Below are 25,634 nucleotides of genomic sequence, written 5' to 3'. Positions count from 1 at the left end.
AAAAGAACATCGGATTCACGCTCATTTCCAGAACACAAACGGAAATGTCCAAATAGGGGTGAAAAAAGTGACAACAGTCCTCTAGGGTGGATTTTTATCAAAGTTGGAAAGCTTCAGTATGGTGTATGTCCTCCACGAGCATTTATTACAGCTTGGCACCTTGGCTTCGTCTAAGTCGACGGAGGTTACGTTGTGGTATCAGGTCCCATTCTTCAATGAGAGCCTGTTTGAGGTCTTGGAGAGTCTGTGGTGGAACAGAATGCCCATGAACACTTCTGTCAAGCCTATCCCACAAAAACTCAATGGGATTAAGGTCGGGACTCACTGCTAGCCATTCCATCTCTTGAATGTCCAGTTCTCACAAGACAGCTCTGGTGATGCGCGCTACATGAGCCCTGGCACTGTTGTGCACGAGTATGAATTCAGGGCCAACACTGTATGCAGCAACCAACGCATGCTGTAGCAGTACCCCGAAGCAGTAAGATTACCAAGGACAATGACAAGATCCATACGGCCATCAATACTGATGCCATTTCACACCATTGCAGAACCTTGTCTGAATGGGTGGCCTTTTTGGACAGCATTTGGCAAGGAGTCTCCATACATGTTGACGTCCATCACGCTGTGTCAGGGGAACTCTGGACTCTTCTGTTAAAAACAGAGGACTCCACTGGCAAAGTTGCCAGTTGATGAGGGTACAGGCAAACAAAAGGCGAGCTGCACGATGTTGCTGCATTAAACGGGGCACTCTAACAGGACGTCTGGGTCATACGGTCACTTGTCTTAACCTGTTCCTTACTGTCTGGTCAGACACCGTGACGCCAGTGACCCTCCTGAGGTCTTGTTGCAGTTCTCTGGCAGTTGCTGAATGACGCCGCAACGCATAGGTTGTCATATCAGTCATGCTGTGGGGTTGTGATGCGTCCACGACCTAGTCCAACCCTCCTTGTGAACTGGCCTGTCTCACTGTAGCAATTCCACAAGCATTGAATAACTGACAGACAGACATTGAGATCTACAGCAACACAACGAAATGTCCATCCTTCCTGCATCAAAGTGACAGCCCTTGCGACTTGAACCTCGTTAAGATGTCTCTTGGGATGTGCTGGTTTACATACAATATGCTCAAATGACTGCAGTAGTCTGTGTACCTCACGACACACGGATGCACCACTATTCACTTTGTTTTGAAGGGTCACCTGACAGTGTGATGCATGGCTACGCCTACAGACTGAGTATAACTTCGATTTGACATACCCTGAGTAGCTAAGGTCTCAAGGTATGCTGTACAACCATTTGGTCTCCATCTACCACATTAACATTCACATACCAGGCGTTACGAAACATGTTCCCCTAATCTTTTTGAACTGTGTAGTTACACTTTAGTAATGATATAGGTCTACATTGCATGGAATGGAACCAGAAACGGGAAGAAATTACGGGTGATGAGGATAAAGTTTTCAGTTCTTCTGAAGTAGAAGTGATAGCTTTATCAGTGTTGGATGACATACTTTCTTACCTCTCCCACACTTTCGATGACATCACACTTATCATACAATATCCATCACTGCTGGGAATGTTTTAAAATTGCCACACAGGTATTCCTTCAAATGTTCCTGCAGAGAGCCTTTTCAGAAAATGCAAAAGACGTACTTTCCCCATGAGGTTGAGGCTTAATGACTAACATTTTAAGAACCAATTATTTTGTGAAGTGCAGTAAATGGTAAATTATTTCAAATGCAAAAAAGCCACAAACTAAAAAATTATGGCAAAAAATAATTCTGAATATTCTAAGGTATCAAATATTCAGCCCAGCATTTAGCGATGATAGCCACTTAGTGTCTTTGCTTAAAAAATATTTTAAAAAACACAAAATGAAATAATGTATTTTTTTGTTACAGACTTTAGCATCATTTTAGCCCCATGCAAAAAATTAAAAACAAAAACACTGTTCTGTGAGGTAATTGTAATTTTACTGATTACATGTTAAGAAAAATAATTTGAAATCTAGTAAAATATTTCTCAAGTAACTGATTCAGTACAATGATTCTTTCCTTGTACCTTTCCCATCATTGGTCATCACCAAATTTTGTGCCAAAAGCTGGGATTCAATTATAATAATAATAATAATAATAATAATAATAATAATAATAATAATAATAATAATAATAATAATAATAATAATAATAATAATAATGCGTGCCCAGTGGGTAAGATCATGTATAATGGTGCTGCGTATTATATCGACTTATACAGAAGAACTGTACTTTGTTTGTGACAATTCAAGAGCGACCTATTAGACAAGAGGACTTTCTACTTCAATATGTTTTTAATTCACTAATCATGTTCACTGTTATTTCACTTCATCACGAGTTTTAACTTTCACTGTTATTTCACTTCATCACGAGTTTTAACTTTTGGTGCTAAAAGTGTGTTAGTGTTATCTTGTGATTTTGTTCTTGTATAATATTGTTTTTGGGGTGATATTTAATATGAATTTTGTGCTATAAATGTTTGCCACCTTGGTAATTGTGGCAATTATTCCATAGATAACACTATCTAGAGGTCACTTCGTATATCTGGATAACACTTTTGACCTAACTGTCCCCTTTTTGGTTTCCTTTGTCATTATTTCCATAGAAACCTCGAATAAGATATGCACTATTCTTTATATTCTCGGCCTTACCTAGGTCACACAGCCGGCCACTACTGTCAGCCATTTTTAAGACATGCAATGCGACACTTCTGTACTGGACACAATGCGACTTGAGGCTGACAAGATCATCTCCATTCGAGACGACAACTTTTATTTACAAATATTACACACGTTTTAATCCATGGTTTTGACGGTCTCACTACAGTCCTTTGCACAGCGATTTCATTTTAACAGTCAGCAAGTTTTATTTGACAATTCAAGAGCGACCTATTAGACGAGAGGACTTTGTACTTCAATACGTTTTTAATTCACTAATCATGATCACTGTTATTTCACTTCATCACAAGTTTTAATTTGTTTGTGTATTATGTAATTATTGTTCTACTACTGAAAATGGCCTTGAGATTAGGCTGAAACATGTACAGACTTTGTTTCATCTAACAGATGACTTGATTTGTATTGATAAGGAGGATTTTATAAATATTTTCATTTGTAAAGTGAAAAACAGATAGGTCTTACGGCGACAATGGGACAGGAAAGGGCTAGGACTGGGAAGGAAGCGGCCGTGGCCTTAAGGTACAGCCCCAGCATTTGCCTGGTGTGAAAATGGGAAACCATGGAAAAACATCTACAGGGCTGCTGACAGTGGGGTTCGAACCCACTATCTCCCGAACAGTGGATACTGGCAACACTTAAGCGACTGCAGCTATCGAGCTCGGTAATGCCCATTTTTCTCATTAAAAATGCCTACTTTAATTCTTTTACTGCCCATTTCCTAAATGTTAAGTGTTTATTTGCCTGCCTATTTTAGCAAAAATAAATGCCTGAACTTCCGGGCTCTAGTGATCAACAATGTTAAAACTTGAGCAGATTCCTAGATGTTACTCGACAGGAGTGGCTATATATCAACACCCGATTTCATCCTCTCCCTACCTCATTATCATTACGATTGCACACTAAACTCATAGCATGCAGTCATTATATTGGACAAAGAAACACATACTTGTGTAATAATCTTTACCTCTGAGGCAAGGAGTAACCAAGTATTTAACCAAAGATGGAGCATAGAAATGAACCATTGAAAATTGCATCACAACCAATGGTCTTGTTTCCTTCACGTGCCTGAGCATCAGGAAGAAAAAACCAATGCACACATGCACAGTGAAAATACAGTCCCATCAAAATAGATGAAAAAACTGGAGGTCTCGCAGCTACATTCAAGATACCAACAGTCATGTAGAACTACAAGCCTGCTTTTAGAATACAACATTGCTATACTTTGAGAAACACACAGATTGCAAAGATGGCTACAATGAAATTAGGCCAAATATGTGACATACAATTTTATTTCAATTTTCCAGGTTTCCAACTAAACAATCTTCAAATATTCATAAACAGGAAAGTGCAAATTTAAAATGCAATGTGACAGTCACAGAAGAGAATTTGTACCACCACCACAACCACCACCACCCACATGAAAGCAACCTACATGTGGAAACACAACAGATGTTAGGCAGATGTCAGGATGAACAGGAGATGGATGACACAAACGATAACTGCAGATGTAAGCCATGAAGGTTCTGCCACCAAAACAGTAGGATTGGATCCATCCAGTATTTCAGCTCTAGAATTGCCTTTAAAAGAAAGAGAGGGGGGATGAGTATTTTTGTGACAACTCAAATCCTGATCTTTAGAGATGTAAAAGGACAATGCAATTGGAAAATATTTTTCCTACGAATAGGCACAATGGCAATAACTTGAGTACTGAGGAGAAAAAGTAAAAATGAATGTATTTTTTAAAACTTTTATACTGTAAATCCTCCTGTTTCTGACCATCCATCCATGAAGACAAAGTTTTGTCCTGGTAGGAGTGTTACAACTTATTTGCCAAAATACTGAACATTTGAAAATGCAATTTGACAATAAAATAAGAATTTGTACCACCACCATAACCACCACCCATATGACACTAGAGAAAATATACAGTAATTTTATTATTGATTTTCAAAATCTTCCTCCACTCGGAGGCTGCCAAACACAAAGAATAAACAAACAATTTCATAGTTACATGGATACATACATACATACATACATACATACATACATACATACATACATACATTATCATTAAAGACTGTTATGCCTTTCAGCATTCAGTCTGCAAGCCTCCGTGAATTTACTGAACGTCGCCGCAATCCTCTTTTTGCAACTAGTGCTGTGGCCTCATTTAGTTCTCTACCCCTTCTCTTTAAATAGTTAGAAACTGAGTGTAACCATCGTCGCCTTGGTCTCCCTCCACTTCTCTTACCCTCCATAACAGAATCCATTATTCTTCAAGGTAACCTATCTTCCTCTATTCGCCTCACATGACCCCACCACCGAAGCTGGTTTATGCGTACAGCTTCATACGTTGAGTACATTTCTAAAATAGACTATCATTTTCCGAGCACCCTCCTGCCATTGTTCCCACCTGTTTGTACCAGCAATCATTCTCGCTACTTTCAGGTCTGTTACTTCTAACTCATGAATAAGATATCCTGAGTCAACCCAGCTTTCGCTCCCGTAAAGGAAAGTTGGTCTGAAAACAGGCCGATGTAAAGATAGTTTCATCTGGGAGCTGATTTCCTCCTTACAGAATACTGTTGATCGCAACTGCGAGCCTACTGCATTAGCTTTACTACACCTTGATTCAATTTCGCATACTATATTACCATCCTGGGAGAACACAGAACCTCACCATCATTTCTTCGCTCCAGCAAGCTGGGTGCAGTTGTGTATGAGCCTCCTCCAGTTTGTTCTATCCATCCACAGATGCTGCTCATATATGCGACAGCAGTTCACATCTTGAAATTATTGACCTGTTCTAGCTTTGCATCACCAATCTGACATTCAATTCTGTTGAATTTCTTACCTACTGACATCAATTTAGTCTTCAAAAGGCTAATTTTCATACCCTACTCATGGCATCTATTTTCAAGTTCCAAGATATCAGACTGCAGGCTTTCGGCACAATCTGCCACTAAGACCAAGTTGTCAGCATAGGCCAGACAGCTTACTACGTTTCCACCTAATAGAATCCCACCCTGCCATTTTATACCTTTCAGCAGACAATCCATGTGAACTACGAACAGCAAAGGTGAAAAATTACAGCCCTGTCTAACCCCTGTAAGTACCCTGAACCAAGAACTGATTCTACCATCAATTCTTACTGAAGCCCAATTGATTTTAATAATCTACCTTTAATTCCATAGTCCTCCAGTATTGCGAACATCTTTTCCCTTGGTACCCTGTCACATGCTTTCTCTAGATCTACGAAACAAACAACTGCCTGTTCCTCTCATAGCATTTTTCAATTACCTGGCGCATACTGAAAATCTGATCCTGACAGCCCCTCTGTGGTCTGAAACCACACTTTAGTCACCTCTTACGACAGGCACGGGATACTGTGGATGTATTCTTCGTCTGTGTCCCCCACCCACAGGAGGTCCAGTCTGACAGTTCTGTCGGATCTCCATTTTTAGGTAACAAAATTGTGCATGCCTTTGTGAACAGTAAAACAGTAATGGCACACTTCCTGTCTGTAACATTATCGTAGCAATTTTAGCCTTGATAGTTGATGCCATATCTTTCACAGCTCTGATTAGAACTCTGTCGTGTCCACAGCCATTCGTTTCATAGCCAGGATTACCTCATCCTTGTGCACCGTTATATCGAAGGTTTCGTCTTGTACAGCACGTTCCCTTTCAGTCAGCAGGTCGTAGTAATGTTCACGTTCACAGTTGTTAGGTGTGGCAAAAATAGATGAAAAATGATTCTCAATATCCTCGATATCAGCCGTACAGTGAGTCGTTTCTGATGGCTTTTCTTTGCTGGTTGTAACAGAAATACTGCATTTCTTCATATCGGTACTTACAACGGCGCTTTTCTTTATCTCTATTTGTTGCCCTCTGTGGATTTGAGTGTTGCTTGTAAGTTCTCTGTGGCTTCGATCTCTCTTCATTTTTCTTGCCTCAAAGTATTTTTTTTTCTGGGTGTTTAGGACCTGGTAGGAGATCTCTGGCTTCAACAAAAAAAAAAAACACCAGCGAATTCGACAGACTTGTCGAACTGATCTGTGCTCATTTCGTAAGAAAACTTGCAATACCACTGATACAAGCTCTTTTTATATTTGTCTATTGGCCCCACCAGTTTTCTGCTCTCATTTTGAGAGCGAAATTCTTCGTTGTATGTTTCGTCACCTTGTGAAGCAGCAGTGTGGTTTATGGTAGGCTATCTCTGTACTATTATTTTTGTGATGGATATCAGGATGAGATCGACTTATGTGCGTATTGAGTTTTATGTAGTGCTTGCCGCAGTAGGGCCAGGTAATCGTGGTTTCCATTCAAACTTAAATTATTTTCGGAGCTTGCAATATGATCTCAACACTCAAAGAATCTGCTGCTTCATTACTGGCTTTCACAAATTCCATCTCTATGTCATAAAATGTAATATGATGTTAACATGCTTTATGATTTGTTAATTTGATTTTCCGTATCAGCTTATGCTCATATAATTTATAAACTACCAAGTCTGCACGATTAAACTGAGATTAATATAACACTATACGTAGACGGTATAACACAACCACCGGGCGTACAGACAACGCGCGTTCCCTAATCTTAAGATTTGTTGCTATAAAATGCTATCAACACTTCTCTGTAAAGTCACAGATTAGAAAAATAGACCCAAAAAGGCTTCGACATTTAGCTTAATAACAAATGAATGCCAAAAACTGATTAAAAAAAAATACTGTTAGAGATAGCTTCACATTAAAAAAAAAAAGTCAAATAATGTCTCGTTACTCACTCCGTAGCAATCATATAAACAAATATACGCACCAAGTGAAAGATAGTACCACAGATTATCGTAGAACATCGTCAAGCAGCAGAAAGAACCTTAAAACATAAACTACAAACCAACCGAGCAAATGAATCCGTAACACAGAATAGCGTTGACTATATATATCAATAAGATAACCTTCTAGCACACGGTCACATGTAATGCAGCATATGGTTGCCATGCTTGTAAACAAAATAGCAAAAACATAAATAACACTTAAAATATTGCTCTACAGTCCTCTGCAACGGATATCATTAACAAACTATTAAAATATCAAATAGTAATCATGTAAATAATCCAGGAATAATGAAAATTAAATACAAACCATATAAAACATCAAATTAACAGGATCAAGTTTGTCTCCAGGCTTAGCCAAGTCACTGCCTCCTCTCAAATCCATGGGAAGCAGTTCCCACAGCAGCCTATGAAACGTACTAGCTGCACATTGCCAGAATGTACACCCCACTCCCTCCCTTCTCTCATTTCTGGTACTAACTGCAGTCCCACTAACATTAGCTGGAGGTGTTACAGGCTAACATGTTAAACCAATAAAATATAATTATCAAATATGTGCAGGTTATTTTAATATTTAATAGTCTGCTTTCTGATGGCAACATTTGTAATATCTCTACTTTCATTTCCGTTGGTAAAAATTTAATTTGCTTTTAGAGTTAACCATTCAAGAATTTCTTGTTTTCTGTTAGAACTGTTTGGGAGTTTCTTTAAAAGGACTGAATGATATGGGGCATGATGATCTTATCATAATCTCTATTGCTACTAGCCTAAACCATTTAGAAGAACATATTTGTTCAGAAACCGAACTATGTATTAGATGTCTTTTCTTCAGGATAGTGTGAAGTCTTATTTCAATCACAATATCCACTCACTTTCAGGAATGAAACCTGTTTTTGCAGAAGTGACAAATTACAAGTATATTACCTTTTCCTACAGGTACATTCAGTCCACAGTTTTTCAAGAGTCCTGCCAAATTGTTTCTAACCCTTATCCCTTGAATTAAAATTCTCTGTGTTGTCTCTACTACTCATATTTTAAATGGAATTTCTATCTTATATGACCTGTATTCATCTTTCAAGAATTTGGAGATAGCACTTGCTCTTAGATAATGGGCTATTTAGGCTATTAACGTTTACAGCTATATTGGAGCAAATAAAAACAATATGTGCAATTTAAGGCATATTTTACATTTTTATTATTATCGTTATCGCATAACAATTGGTTTCGTTAGTAATTTCATTGAACAAATTGTCGGTAAAAAGCAATTTAAAAACTAATCCAGTCTCTGGTTTCACACCTCGCAGTGGTTTGTAGTCTGAAACCGCTGTAAATGGAGATTTCTCGAAATTGGGATCTACTGAGTGTATAACTGGGCCAGCCATCAGCATCAGCTACATGTTGGGTTAAGATACACAAGCCGACCATCGCCAGTTCACTTGTAGGTGCCATCAGATGCCATTAGATATATTCTTTAGGGTACAAGGAAAGAGTAGAGGTGCAAAAATACTGGGATTTTTTGTAGAATTACCTGACATATACAACACTGAACAGTACACTGTACATGATTAGGAGTGCACATGGCTGCCATGTTTGTTTACTATAGCTCGAGCCTTCGCGTGCGTGAGTGGACTCAACACAGCTGACTGTTACACTGCCATCTAAATAATAGATTTTTGACTAACCGTCAAATAGTATCTGGATTTAATAAAGTTCCACACTGAATCAAAACATACCAGTACAGTATACCATCTTGTATTTTGTCAGCCAAGAGAAAGCAGACGAGCAGTGGGCGATACAATGTCATGTCGGGTCTTGCCCGACAAGCGACCGGAAAGGGAATATCGTAATGTCTGGCCTCATCTGACAGACGAGGGATAAGGGTTAATTGGCAGTTATGACTGACAAAAGTCTTGTCACCAGAAGTCTGAATTTCATACACTAATGTAGAAACTGACCTTGCCCCAATGTCTCCTTTCAAAAAATCATTTTCACTGTCAATCACTTTCTTCCTATATCTAAAATCTAAACCTCATAGTATTCTGCAATGGATGAAAGAGCCATTGTATGAAACCTTGTTTTTCAAGGATATAATTTTTCTTAAGGGCTGGAAAGTCACCTTGATTGTAAAAATTGAGAACGGGCCTACGTACAACGTCCTTCTCAAAGTATGCTATATGCACAATCCTCTTTATAAATCTGATATGCTTTCAAGGCAACTGAAATACAGGAGCACCAAGGGAGCTGGACTACTTAGCTTGAATACAGGTGCAAGAAACAGTTGCTTTGTGTTTGCCACCAGCCTCGACTTAAGATGAAGGGTTTGGCACCCTCCACCACACCCATTTGCTTGAAGATTAAAGAGTAGCAGAAAGAAATACTGAAGTCCGGCTGCACACAGGAATGTATCCCTTAAAGTGATGAGAGATAAAGAAAACTTGCAGTAAAGGCCCAGCAGAGGAATATGACAACACTGTAACATGTTTTTACTTTCTGAAAATTTCCAAGGAGAGGACAGAAGGTAATGGGCATGAAAGAACTGAGGAGAGAGAATGAGGACACTGAACAGGGAGATGACTGCTGCATGCATAAGTGATGACAAAAACACACCAATCAAAAGAACTTTGCCATGAACTAGAACAGCATGCAGAGTATCATGAATCTTGTGAACTTTTTAGTAAAGAGAAATACTTAGTGACGGAATTCACAAGTTAAAAAGCAAATCATCTGTGATAAAAAAAAAAAACTGATTCCCAAAGCACCGTGGAGGTGTGGAAATGTTACTGTGAAACCATGTTCAAGGGAGACCCAGCAAGGAACCCTCGAAACCATGACGGCATACTGGAAGAACCTTCAATCCTGAGATTTGAAGTCTAGAAGGTAATCGGACACCTGGGACTAAAATCTCCTGGTATGGAATGAATAGCTGCTGAAACCCTGAAGCCATGGGCAGATGATTTACTAGGTATGGGACACAAGGAAATGGCCAGATGAGTACCAAGAGCCTACATTCCTCCCTACTCACAAGAAAGGAGGTCTCTCAGATTTCAACAACTACAGGACAGAGGCATCGATCCCTTACACTAGTAAGGTTTTTCTACACAGCATTAAGGAGGGACTGAAAGCTTTCCTACCACCACAAATAGCTACACAGCAGAGAGGTTGTGCCAGGCAAGGGCACAAGGAAACAATCTCCACAATCTGTTGAAGGTTCAAGATTGTAACCTAAGAGAATTCAGAGTTGTAGGGGTGTGGAACACATTCCAGTGGGAGGGGGGATATTTATGATCAGAGGATTGCAATCACAAAAGGATGTCAAGGAACTCAAATGGAAAATAATTTTGGAATATCTAAAAAGCAATGAAACAACTCAGGACACATGCACTCTTCAGCACAGATCATTATAAGCTTTAGTGTTCAGATCTGTAAATTAACCAAGCACTTTCATAACCTATTAACAGCAAGACAGTGGCACATCTATTTTTTATGTAGCATTCAATGGAAGGACAAGGGCAACAGCTATGAGGTTGATCTTAGATTTTTATGTTTACATCTCAGAAATGTTCCAGCCATTTCCTAACACTGTTAGCACACATCCCCAATATACACATGTTTGTATCTGCAAATGTCAGCAGAAAGAATATGATCTTTAAAACTTTAACAAATTGTACAACTGGCTTCAGTTTGTCAAAATGAAACATCAGTGCCTACCATTTTTTACCAACTTAAATGCCTGTGCTCACACAACTGAAACCAACGACATCACATTACCTCATTATGTTGTGTGAAATTTGTACATTACAATGACTCACTTGGTTTTGCTATATCTATAGATTTAGATATTGTTTTAATTTGCTTAATTTCAATATGGCCTTAGTAGTGGTGATAAAGGAGTACACGAAAGGAGCCTCCCCGAAAATTGCGATGATTTGTGATCACGATAATAAAAGCAATCGGGCGTACCCTGGGCAACGTCAGAATGAATAACCTGACGGCTGATCCTTTCACAACAGAAACATCCACACCTGAGCCCTTTTCAGGGCCACAGTTAACGATTATCTCTGTTAACATAGAAGGCATTACACCAGCCAAAGAAGAACTGCTACAAGAACTATGCAGGAAGCACCAGTGCCACATACTATGCATACAGGAGACACATAGAGGTTGTGATATTCGCAGGCCAAAAATAGATGGAATGCGTCTCGCCATTGAAAGACCTCATGATAAATATGGAAGTGCTATTTTTGTTCATCCAGATATCCAGATTTCATCCACAGCATTCACGGAGGAAAACAACATTGAAATCCTTACTGTAGAAACAGGTAATTGCACCATTTCATCCCTTTATAAACCACCTGGTGCTCAATTCACTGTAAACCTACCATCCAATTTCGGAAACAAGCATGTGCAAATTGTGATCGGTGATTCAACAGCCATGGTCCTCTCTGGGGCTATGACCATGAAGATGAGAACGGGACAGCAGTACAAGAATGGGCAGAAATAAGCCAGCTGACTTTAATCCATGATGCAAAACTACCTGGATCCTTTAACAGTGGCAGGTGGAGAAGAGCTTACAATCCTGACCTCATATTTGGCAGCAGCAATATCAACCAACAATGTGTCAAATCTGTCTGTTCCCCAATACCCAATACACAGCATAGACCAATAATGTGCCAAGTATTTGCTGCTATAAGACCTCAGATGGTATCCTTTCGGAGGTGGTTTAATTTTAACATTTGCGGAATTACTGGACGCTGAAATATCTGCTATAGAACCAGTACCCAGTTACTATGACACCTAAACCACAGCTGTAAAGAGATGCTCAAGGATGTCTATCCCCCGTGGCTGTCGAACATCTTATATCCCCGGGCTTACTTCAGATCAAGCCACACTACTTGCAGAATACAGCAACTTATTTGAAGAAAATCCTTTCAGTGAAGCAACCGTGGAAGCAGGGAACAAGCTTATTTCCTCTATTAGAGAGACCAAAAGGGATCAGTGGATACAAACTATTGAAAGCTTGGACCTGAAAAGAGACAGTCATAAAGCTTGAAGACTTCTGAGACATCTAAGCAATGATCCAACCAAGACCACCACACATCATAATATCACTGCTAACCAAATAGCACATCAGTTACTGCTGAACGGGAAGGCAACCCACAAATCACAAAAACCGAAACTGCAAAGAGAAGAGCATGAGGAGAGCGACGACCTAACATCACTCAGCATGGAAGAATTAGAGAAGGCTATCAAACAGAGTAAAAATGGAAAATCAGCTGGCTTGGATGATATACGAACTGAGCAAATTAAACACTCTGGCTTAATGACAAAGAAATGGATTCTCCAACTCTTCAATAACTGTTTGAGCAGAAACCAAATTCCAAAGATATGGCGGAAGAGCCGAGTGATTGCCTTGCTGAAACCTGGCAAAGAAGGGAATGATCCAAAGAATTTTAGACCAATTGCGCTACTATGTCACCTTTACAAACTGCTGGAAAGATTGACCTTAAATCGCCTATTACCTGTAACTGACCCATTACTTATACCTCAGCAATCTGGATTTCGTCCTGGTAAAAGCTGTACTGGACAGTTATTAAACCTCACACAGTTTATAGAAGATGGGTTTGAGGCTTGTAAGGTGACGGGAGTGGTATTTGTTGACTTATCAGCAGTGTATGACACTGTCAACCACCAGCTACTATTAGCGAAGGTCTACAATCTAACCAAGGACTTTAACCTAACAAGACTCAACGCCACTCTTTTGCAGAATCGCAGGTTCTTTGTTGATTTCCAAGAACAGCGTAGTCGATGGAGACTACAGAAAAACGGTCTTCCGCAAGGAAGTGTGCTGGCTCCAATTCTGTTCAATATATACACAAACGACCAACCCATAGCCCCCAATTGCAGTAGCTTCTTGTATGCTGATGACCTCGCTCTAGCCACTCAGAGAAGAGATTTTGAAACAGTGGAGATCACCCTCACGGATGCCCTTAATGATCTTTCTAGATATTACAGCACAAACCAGCTTAAACCGAACTCCTCAAAGACACAAGTGTGTACTTTTCATCTGAGAAACAGGGAAGCTACTAGCAAGTTAAAGATAGTATGGTCAGGAGTCGAACTGGAACACTGCGAGTCTCCAAAATATCTAGGAGTGACACTTGATAGATCTCTTACTTTCAAGAAGCACTGCATGAACTGCAAATCGAAAGTCTCCACCAGGAACAATCTTTTACGGAAACTGGCCGGATCACAGTGGGGTAGCCAACCTGAAACCAACCGAACTTCTGCAATGGCACTATGCTATTCTGCGGCAGAGTATGCGTGTCCTGTCTGGTATAATTCAACATATGCCAAACAGGTGGATATAGCTCTCAATGAAACTTGCAGAATTGTAACAGGTTGTTTGAAATCCACTCCAGTTGAATGGCTCTACCACCTTGCAGGAATAGCACCTCCTTCTGTTCGAAGAGAAATAGCTGCGAACAAGGAAAGAAAGACAGTGGAACAGGAAAGGACCCATCCTCTATATGGGGATGAACCGCATCTGCAACGTTTAAAGTCAAGGAAGAGTTTTCTCAGAACTTCAAAGGAACTTAGAACCACTACTGAAAAAGCCAGGTTGCAATTATGTAGGGCTACATCCTACCTTCCTCCTGGCTGGATAAGATTTTCTGAAACTCTACCTCCTGGCTACGATGAAGAATGGATGACCTGGAAGTCCCTGAATAGACTGAGATCTGGAGTTGGCAGATCCAAGGTTAATTTGGCAAGATGGAGCTACATAGATCAAGAAAAAAATCCAATGTGACTGCGGAGAAGACCAGATCGTCCAACATATGCTCCAGTGTCGTCTATGTCCAGCCTCCTGCACAGAAGATGAACTATATCAAGCATCAAAAAATGCATTGGAAGTGGCCAAGCTTTGGGCAAATGTAATACAGTAATTATAACTGTGTACAACATGTATGTTTCTGATACGAGAATAATAATAATAATAATAATAATAATAATAATAATAATAATAATAATAATAATAATAATAATAATAATAGTAGTGGTGAAAAAGATGATCTATAATTTCCCTCAACTTTTATGGAGAAAAAAACCTGTTATAAGCCCTGTCCTAGTCTGGTATTTAGACAAATTCATCTTGCATGTGGATAGTCATTAGCATATCAAGGTCACTGTGCAGATGACACCATCTTATTTGCAGATCCCTGTTATCATCGTGTACAGCAAAATACTACGAAAACTTATTCGGGCTTATATGGCACATTTGGAAAATGGACTGACCACGATAGAGCCTATCTATAAAAACCACAAAGTGAGAAAATCTCTGTTCTTTTGCGATTTTAGTTCTTTTGCCGTGCCTTCCTTTTACTTCCTCTGTTCACTAGCCTGTAGTGTTTATCTCCGGAAAGAGTTCTCACACTCCATTAATTTAGAAACTCTCGTGATTTATACTGATATACTCCATTCTTCCTATTCTATTACACAGACTACCTACATACTGAATTAACAAATTAGGTACCTTCCATGTGTGCTACCGTCTCTGGAAGTTCTGGTTCAGACTCTCCTGAGCCAGGCCGGATATCCTCCTCTTTCTCTTCCACTGCAGGTGCTTCTCGTGCTTCCACTACCTCCGGTTGTTCTGGTGCTCCTTCTTCCTGAGCCTCTTGAGTTGGGGTCTCCTCTTCATCCACAGTCTCTGCTGCTTCCTCTGTATCATTCTTTGATGATTCTGATAAAAAAAAAATGAACAGATTAACATCAAAAGACCATAAAGGGTATAAAATCCTGAGAAATTATTTGTTACAAATATCCTTGCCTATGTTGAGTACATTGAATGGAATGTAAATTTAGGAAGTCAGACCAGGCAGGAAATACCATATACAGGGGTCTCTCTTGTAAACCCAGATCGCCCAGCACCGTTTATACTCCCCGAGACCTAAGCAAGTGTATGGGAGGGGTGCACATAGTTCTTGAACTTGCATGGAGCGTGCACGTGTTCGACCTAGCGTCAACAGCCAGTCAAACTCCACTGTTAACATGGCGGACAGTTATCATTGCAACACCGTACTTTTGTATGTAAAAGTTATTTTAAGCAAGAGTCGGCTTGACGGGTACGCAATGTTTTTGTTCAGCTATTTCCTGGTGAGGTGCCACCTTCATGAGCACAGATTCATGTAATTGTAAATACATTTGAAAAGAATGGCTCAGTGCTCAATAAAAAAACATGCATGCACATGAACAGTTTCAACATAGGAAAAGCTATACGACACTGGTGTGAATCTTGAATGATCACCGAATGAAGCACTCACAAAATTGGCATAAGAAGTAGGGGTTTCGGTTTCTTCTGCACACAGAGCTACAAAGCTGTTAAACATCATACCGTTCAGGTTTGCACAGGCCCATTGTTTAAAATCTGTTGATCCAGCCACAAGAGTGAGATATTGTGACTGGTATCTTGCATCACATGATCATTTATTCAACTCGCAGCCAGAGATGCCAACTTTCAAGAAAGGAAATTCATAATACAGCCGTTAAGGCATGTGGGGGGGGGGGGGGGGGGGAATGTGCGGCGGACATTGATTTTTTTCCGAGATCTTACTTACTTACATATCATTGAAAAATCAATGAACAACATACATTTCAACTGGACATAACATATTCAAAGACTGGCACATAAAGAGTGTATGAATCTTACCTGAGAAAGTGACAGGTGATCTGCAGTACATATCTGAGTAGAGGTTGAAGGATCATTTCTTTTGTTGAGTACTGTAGTTGCTCCCTTAGCAGCTTGTACTTCCTGTTTGCTAATCGTACAATGGTGACATGCTTTTTCTTTTGATATCATGTGCATCCTTTGCACTAATAGAGTACTTAACAGTTCACTATTCATATTAGCACGGAATTCAGTCTTGTTCTTCCTCGTGCACATCTGAAATATCGTGGCTACACACACACTACAAAACACGTGTGAATGACATTGAGAACGGAGTAAAAAGGGCCCTTCTTTCAAATATTCCTCCCTAAATTTTTGAACTACTTTTGGTTTATTACTTGCGTCACTAGTCACGGTAACGTCATCACACATTTTCCTGCACAAGAAATCACTTCATTATTTTCACCTTTCGCATTTCATAACACACGAATAGCATACATCCTATAAGAGCAATATACGTAAATTTGGCAACCAAAATCACAATAAATACTTCAACAGTCACGCAGACAGTATTCACAATGAAACGGAGTTTGTCACCACTTTGACGCCAAAACAAAGACAAAAGAACTTGCATATTAATACTTGCATAGAAGTCTGATCACGTGATGAACAAAGACAAAAACTCCGCAAGAAATACCACTTCACAGGCGCCATTTTTTCAGTACTGGAAGCACACACTGCGTACAGTGCGTGAAAATTCGAAATATTCTTAAACAAGAGACAGGAAAGGGGTATAAATGATTACTGAGAAATCCGAAAATAATATTCTGAGAATTCAAGCTGTTATGGCATTCCTTGTTGTAACCTTTTGAACACTTCATACACTTAGGTTTAAAAATCAACCAAAAATCGTAATTTGTGGTGTGTGATTCGTAAAGGCGTAATTATGATGGGTAATTCGTAATTATTACGATTGAATCGTAATAGCTGGCATATCTGCTCACAGCTTGTGTTCTTTCGGATGAGGTCTGGTTTCATCTTAATGGTCGTGTGAACAGTCAACTCTTGCTATTGGTGTGCAGAAAATTCTAATGGGTTTATGAAGTCCCTCATTATGAAGGATGACACTTCCAGCATCTTTTATAAGGTAAGATTTCATATAAGACTGCACACACGCTTAAAGCAGGGTGGCTGCACGCGATGCAAGTTGGGCTGGGGCAGCTGTTGCAGCGCAGAGTACAAACAATGTGCACGCTCAGTCTGGGATTATAAGAGAGAGCCTGTACATGTGAATAATCAACAAAGCATGATTTTAGTGAGGTTAAAAAAAAAAAGCTTCAATATGAAAAAATATTGGTCTGATAGGAAATCAAGAAATCCTTTGTATAACTGACTAGAATGGTCTAATGTAGGCCATAAAATTTATAAATAAAATGTGTTTTATATACAAGAACTGAATCTTCCAGAAAATATCATGACCATGTGCTTTTCTGCTTTCCATTGGCACCAGTTCCTATCATTTCACGCAACCTATTTTTGATAACCGAATGCCTCACTTTTAGGCTGTGAACTGCCTGGTGATTGCTATTTGGTTTTTGGTAGCTTTGCTTTCTTGCCAGCTGCGAATCCTATTTTTGCTGATATTGTACAGTCTTCCTGCTGCACAATTTCCAATATTCTCAGCATCTTCAATAACATGAAGCTTATCTTTAGCCATGAATCACGAGAACTAGTACCAATTGCAACCATATTTAACACATGATTCACATCTCTCTTCTACCTAGGCAACTGCCACCATGCGCAATGCTTGAGTGGGATACTGGTATTAAAAGGCCAGTAATCTTATCCTGAATAGTGTGAATATCTGTATATTTTGGTGCCTACTTTTGAAAAAAATATGCATGTAGTATTTGCTCGGATACATATTAGACCATAACAGGTGCTATTTATTTGAAATAGGATGCTGGAAGGATCTGCCTATCAATATATCTTATGTTAATCTTATTTATTCACTAAAAACGTATTTTCCTCAATGATAATATAAACTTATTTTATCTGTCGAAGTCTAAGTTCAAAACAACACTCATCTTACCTTTATCTTTGCCTTCTTTGGATTTCTTAGGCTTCCATATTTTGGCTTTGTTGACCAAGTACTTCACCTAGAAAAAACAATCATTATGGTTACTTCTCAGTATGAGTACAGAACAGTTAGTTCACTATTACCAGCTTAGTTTTAAATCTGTTTCAAAGAAACTGTTGAAGATTTCAGTAACATTTTAAGTTTATTTTTATACTTTGGTGTAATGTTGATAAACAAGAGAAAAGTATCTTGATAGACTTTTTTTGCTAGTGGTTTTACATCGCACCGACACTGAAAGGTCTTATGGCAACGATGGGATAGGAAAGGCCTAGGAGTTGGAAGGAAGCGGCCATGGCCTTAAGGTACAGCCCCAGCATTTGCCTGGTGTGAAAATGGGAAACCACGGAAAACCATCTTCAGGGCTGCCGACAGTGGGATTCGAACCCACTATCTCCCAGATGCAAGCTCACAGCCACATGCTCCTAACCGCATGTTAATAGACCTAAAATGTAGAGAAATTGTCCCTCCCGTATTTGATTTGTCAAATGGTATACTAAATTCCATGCATTATCTATCGAGTTGAGTAAGGAAAGAAAAAATATTGAGCAACATATGAAGGCAAGGATGAAAAAGATACATAAAAGCCACAATTACAGAAGATTACACCTTCAGTAGTCAAAGAGGAGAAAGTCCTGAGAAAAGTCCTGATTTGCACTTAGCAAGGATGAATAGAAGTCACGCTGGAGTATAGGTCAGCAATATAAAGGGTCTGTAATGAATCTTTGTACCAGGAATGGTGGTGGTGGTGGTTATAGTTTTTTAAGGGCAAGTACAACATGGCAACTGCCCTTTCTTTACACTAAACAGTAGTGAAAAAAGAAAAGGCTCAAAACTTTGAAGAATGAAGTTACTGACAAAGGAAAGGGAAGCAAAGGGCATAAAGTGAAAAGCTACCTAGACCTTGCAAATTTAATACCGTTGGGGTTGGAAGAAAAGAAGGGTTGACCTGGGAGGTAAGACAGGAACAATGAACATGAGAAGCCTGGCACAAATTAAGTAAAAACAATGCCAGACTCTGCTAGGGGACCTGTGGTTGCCAACCCATCCTCCCCAAGTTGAGAGCCCCAAAGAGTTACCTCTTATAGGGGTCTCTAATGACAAGCATGGGATACTGTGAATGTATTCTATGGCTCACATCCACAGGGAATAAACAGGGAAGGTGACAGAAGCAAAAAATATTAGAACAAGTAGTTCTTACATGAGTACAATAATTTTCTCTTGTTTTAAAGCAGGGTTTTCAATAAAAATATACAGTACAGTAGAACTTTGTTATAACAACATCCAAGTGACCTGATAAAGAACAAAACTTCGTTAAGCTTATTGCCCTTCTTTACATTTAAACCTGACATTCAGATAGAAAACTGAAGCATGTACAACATGAAGGATCATATTAAATTTCATAAAATGGTTCATTTTTAGCTCCTACAATGTCCACCTCCATAGCATAACTGTTAGTGTTATTAGCTGACGTCCTCGGGGAGGGAGGGGGAGTCCGGGTTTGATTCCCGATTCTGCCAGAAATTTAAGAATGGCAGGAGGACAGGTTTGTGGTTGAAATGGTACATGCAGCTCACCTCTATTGGGGGTGGGCCTAAAAAGAGCTGCACCACCTCAGGATGGGGACAGAAGTTTACTTTATTTTACTAGATCCTACAATAAAAAATTACTACTACACTATAGTACACTGCAGTAGGTTCAGTGCTCACACACCAAGCTGCTGCTTTTAGAAATAATAAGTCATTCTTGTCTGTCTTCTCCTGCCTCCAAATTACAGTACATTCAACAGTCATAATTTGCATCACTATTTCACTCACATTCCCCTAGCTTTGTAGAACATTTCACAACTCTTGACTTCTGAAGCATCACTTATTCTTGAGATGGACGACTATTACCACCACCTATTCAAGGTTACCGTGGACATTATTCTTCACTTTACTTACTATAGGATCATCTGTTTGCCCCTCAGTTGCAACTAGGTCATCATCTACAGTTGCATTCATTACTTAGTTACAGTGATTAAGAATATTCACAGACCAGTTTTCAAAGCAATTGAGATAATGGTCAATTATCATAAGTGAGGAGCCGGTAGACCACCGATGTCATGGCTCCAAAACATCAAAGACTGGACTTGCACGAACAACACCGAACAATCCTTCAAGTTAGTTAAAGAAAGGGACGCTTTCTCCAGGGTGATCGCCAATGTCTGGGGAGCCGGATATGGCAATTGAAAAAGAAGGTTATTGATAGCCTTGGCGGCAGTTATTTCTTCAGTTGATGAAGTTCTTGAATGGCATAATCTCTAATACAAAATGAGGTTTACAACTATGTTTAATGGGGAAAAAAAAAAAAAAAAAAAGTCGTGTTCAACCATATTGATCAAATTCTAAAGGATAATGCTTTCACAGCCAATCAGTACTATCAAATACTTACTATTTACCTAAGCAGACATGTTTTAAGGCTTCTTTAGCAATTCTTTTCAACAACAACATATACAGCAAAACCTCTTAAGACGTTTCTGCAGGGGTCAAAGCAAAAGAATATATGAATAAAAACTGTCCAACAGGGATATGATTTTTTCTGATGCGAGGGCATTTTACGTCTTGTATCTGTGGGTACCATTTCTAAAAATGAGAGGGAAGTATTAAAAGGTGTGAAAAATACGAGAACGAAGATGAAAAACTATTCCACTGGAGTTATAAAATAACAGTTCACTGAAAGGTGTGAAGAACAGAATAAAATAAAGAAGTTATATTCTGAGAAGTTTGTCTTTAACATGATGTTCTTTGGTCTAATTTTACATTATGAATGCGGTTTATTTACTACATTTGTCTTTATTTCTCAGCTTGTAATATTTTCGTAACTCTCCACGAGCACACTGTGTAGGCACGAGTTAGAGCTGCTTTCTGTCATACGATACGAGAACCAGTTGTTCATGGTATATATCTCGTTTGAAAGACGATGTCTCCACCTTTTATCTGAAATATGTATCCAGTTGGTTTCGTCATAAATGTTATTCCCCTCATTCAGTTTCATCCTGCTCTTTTCGGTCTCACTGCAGCTTCATCAGTCCGTGTGATGCGCCGCGCTCAATGGCTAGCTCTAGCCATGGTTTGACTGACAGTAACGTGCTTGAAATATTGTATAATTCAGATGAAAGTTTAGTCGGAAGTAGTAGTGACAGTATTACCAGCAGTGATAATGAAATAGATCATGTGGCTGTAGCGGATGCAGTGTTAAGTGATGAGAGCGACGATGAGGAGGAACCGGTACTTGGAAATTTCGTGTGGGAGGCTATGGATAATTATACAGGTCAAAGGGAAGTTTTCAACACTAAAATCTGATTCCTGAATTCTCTAATAATATTCAGACAAGTCACAGGGAGAAACATTGAGCAGTTATCTTATCGGGTTCAGCTGATGGAAGGTTTGTTTACAAAATACGCTTGCTCGGGCGGGGAACGAAATATTCAAGGCCGGTGTGCATCAGATAATACAGTTAAAAGGTTGCAGGAAAGACATTTTATTAGGAAATTAGCACCCAAGAGTGAGAAATCCAAACCTCAAACGTTGCATCGTATGTTCAAAACACAGCGAAAAGATGTCTGTGTACTGCTGACAGGAGTGTGACTTGGGTCTCTGTCTCGAAGAGTGCTTCGAACTCTATCACATGAAACAAAATTGCATGTACATAGTTCTATCATACGGAATTCCAAATTTTGTGAATATATGGCTACTCTTATACTTGTAGCAACGCTTGAAGTGAATCAATGTTGCTTCTTTTATACTACAGGGTGATTAATTTGAAAATACAGAGAGGAGTGCCGAGGATTAGGCACGCTGGGAAGCGGAGACAGCGAGCGCAGTGCCTGCCATGACAAGCAGGCATAGTCGGCTCAAAGAAGCGGCATGATTACGCCTATGGAAACTAAACGAAACTGAACTCGCCGGCTACATAGATGCTCTGGACAAATAAGTAAATGAATAAACAAATACATCAACTAGGAAATTAAACTGAATTCGCCAGTAATAAATAAATATATAAACAAATAAATAAATAAATAAATATATAAACAAACAAATAAATAAATAAATAAATAAATAAATAAATAAATAAATAAATAAATAAATAAATAAATAAATAAATAAATAAATAAATCAACTAGCAAATTAAACTGAACTCACCAGTATTTACAGACGATGCTGAAAGTGATCTCCTTCAGCTGCAATGCAAGTTCACATCTTGTAATGAGATTTCGAAACACAGTTTGTAGTTCATGGACACCGATAGAAAACACAATGTTCCTAAATTCAGTTTTTAATTCTTCTGCAGTTCAAGGATTATTCCTGTAAACTTTTCCTTTAAGATTTCCCCATAAGCCTTTACTGATGATCTCATCATCATCGAACATTTCCCGTAACCGTTGCATAGAGCTACGCGCCGTATGGGCCGTTGCACTATCCTGCTGAAAACAGCCGTACCTTTTCTCTTCTTCAGTCAGTTCAGCAAAAAATGGTTCCAGAATGTCGTGAATATAACGGTCAGAAGTAATCGTGTCCTGAAAAAATATCGGACCGATAATTCGTCGGGCACTGATAGCGCACCACACGCCCACCTTCACATTGTGCAGAGGCCTCGGCTGTAAAATGTGCGGGTTGTCTGTATCCCAGATTCTATTGTTCTGTGAATTGACATATCCACTTAAATGAAACCAGACTTAGTCGCTCATAAAAAGAAAGTTCGGATTCACAACACCGTCGTGGACACTATTTATTAGCCAATTGCAAAATTGCATTCTCGCATTGTAATCTGTAGGCAGTATGTTATGGACTGAATGAGTCCGATAAGATCGTAAATGTAACAATTTTGTTGCATTACGTGCTGAAGAAGGTGAAATACCACTTTCCTGAGCTAATCTCCGAAGCGACTTATGTGGACTGACCTGGAGTCTTGCCTGTATATCTTCTAACCTCTCTTGTGTGATGAGAGCTGTTTTCCTTCGCTTCTTTTTCTTACTGCTTACGGAACCAGTACTACGCCACTTGTAAACGAGCTGATGCACGTAACGTTTTGATGGTACTGTCGCACCGGGAAATTGTCTACGGAATTTTCGAAGGCACCTTTTAAGTGGGTTGTTCTTCTTGTGCAAATAACACTCGACCAAATATATCTTTGCTCTATAGTGTATTTAACCATCGTGATAATAACCTCACAACACACCTTAAAAGTCCAATATTTTCTAACTAACTGAGGGACAGAGTGCTAAACAGCTGCGCACTGCAGTGAACACTTCTTATCTCGCCGTGTTGACAGAAGCCATATGGCGCTCGCTCGGGACTTCCCACAGCATGCGAGAAGAAGTCGGAACACTTAAAATATTCTCCCTGTATTTACTAATAGCGCCAGATCATCAGCAAATGTAAGACAGTTTAGTTGAATATTTCTTCCTATCTTAACAGACGGAGGACATACCTTACTTCATTCACGCATAATTTTTTTCAGCACACAATTAAATATCAATGGGGATAAGCCAACTCCCTGTCGAAGACCAGTATGAATTTCAAATGGTTCAGAGATTTAATTTCTGAACCTAACTTTAGACTGTGTTTCTCAGAGTGACCACATTAAAGTTAACAAGTTTCCGATGTCGACCATATTCACAAAGGATATGTAGTAATTATTCACGATGGATAGTATCATAAGCCTTTTGAATATCAACAAAAGTGATCACTAAATTTTTGCTCCTAATGCACTGACGTTTTATGATCCATTTGAGACTGATAATTTGATCCGGACAACTTCGTCCTGGACGAAAACCACCCTGATATTCACCCAATTCACTATCAAGGTGGTCATGGATTCTGGAATAGAGGATCTTAAAAAAAAAATTTATAGGTGATATCTAGCAAATAAATTCCCTGATAGTTATCAGGATCTGATATATCACCCTTTTTTATGGACTGGGTGTATAATTACAACATTCCATTCTTCAGGCAATTTTTCTGTACTCCAAATGTCAATGAGATGTTTATGCCGATTATGAATAGTCTGTATATTCGCTTTCTTCCAGAGATCTGCTACTAGTTGATTTTCCCCTACTGCTTTAAAAAATTTCAGTGAATCAATAGCTGCACTTATTTCATCGTAAACCGGTGGTATGACCTTCTCCAAAGATGTTTTATTTCTGGGAAATAGATCAAATTCAAAATAATTTTCAGGTCATCACTATTAAGTAATGTTTTGAAGTATTCAGCCAAAATTATTGCATTTTCATAATCATTATGGACCACCTTTCCGTTGGTATCTTTCATCAGCAGAGTAGGGGGAGTATAATTTTTTCGGTACTGTTTAAATGTCCTATAATAGTCTCTTATTTTATTTCGATTGAAAGCTTCATCAATAGATTTTAATGTTTCCCTCTGATAATTTCTTTTAACTCTCCTGATTTCTTTAGCAGTTAATCGTCTAACATCGGTTAGTTCTTCTCTAGAGCTTTCTGTTTTTTGTTGTTGAGCATTCAACCAGGCTTTATGCTGGCATAGTATTGCTGTATCACCCTCTTCATTCCACCAAGCATGTTTTTTTCATTTTTTAATGGGAGCAACTTCCACTGCTATGGCTTTCAGTTTGTTAATACTGGTTCCCAAGAGACCCCATCACCCACTGCAATCAGCTGCCCGGGTATTGGCGAGAAAACCATAACATTTGCGAGCCTTCTTCACAATTTCATAAAATCACTTTTCATCTCTTAACTTCACCTTTCTAAATAACATTTAGAATTATAACTCTAGGTTGGCTCGATGCTGTAAAACAACAGCCAGATAACATCTTGAGGCAAACACTCTTTTGTTTTTCTAATCGGCGTTATTGTAGGAGTAGGAGGGGTAGCCTTTTAAAGGTTATCCTTTTGATTTAATAGGCCAAAGTTCAATTTATGACTGTCTCTGGTATTTTTACGACCCAGTTCACATGAACATGATAGGTAAATATTTGTGTATCGCCCCATTACCTCTGATTGATTTAAGCTTCCACTGATATATTTTTTTTTTTCATTTTTCATTATCTTCCTGCCTGTGTATGTGTTGTGTTTTATTGCTATTTATTCCTCGGTGCTCATCGTGCCCAGACCTGAAGTGGGCAAGCGAGAAGTACAACATGGGGCTGGTGTTTAACACCACTACATATCATAAATGTTATAGGTTTATTTATAACATGTATTTGCACTTGGGACTAGTTTCGACGCTGTGTTGGCGTCATCATCAGCCAAAAAATGGGAAAATAGG

At 39.0% G+C, this 25,634-nt stretch overlaps 1 protein-coding gene across 2 annotated transcripts in view; it reads right to left on the bottom strand.

Moving 5' to 3' along the window:
- Grp170 (Grp170 co-chaperone) overlaps window positions 1-25,634 on the bottom strand; it is a 189,840-nt gene that overhangs the window by 19,419 nt on the left and 144,787 nt on the right. Inside the window, exons 15-17 of one of the 2 annotated variants that reach the window (XM_067155378.2) lie at window positions 18,307-18,373; window positions 15,081-15,290; window positions 3,994-4,290 (exon numbers count right to left, since the gene is read on the bottom strand). In XM_067155378.2, coding sequence (XP_067011479.2) covers window positions 4,166-4,290; window positions 15,081-15,290; window positions 18,307-18,373 — 402 coding nt within the window. In that variant the 3' untranslated portion in view covers window positions 3,994-4,165. Of the gene's footprint in view, window positions 1-3,993; window positions 4,291-15,080; window positions 15,291-18,306; window positions 18,374-25,634 lie in introns of those variants that run through there. The other variant, XM_067155379.2, reaches the window with a different exon arrangement.

The sequence above is a fragment of the Anabrus simplex genome, chromosome 11 (genome assembly GCF_040414725.1).
Source record: "Anabrus simplex isolate iqAnaSimp1 chromosome 11, ASM4041472v1, whole genome shotgun sequence".
NCBI classification, from domain to species: Eukaryota; Metazoa; Arthropoda; class Insecta; order Orthoptera; family Tettigoniidae; genus Anabrus; species Anabrus simplex.
Note: the sequence above shows the minus strand (reverse complement) of the source record. Positions and strands in the feature narration are given on the sequence as shown.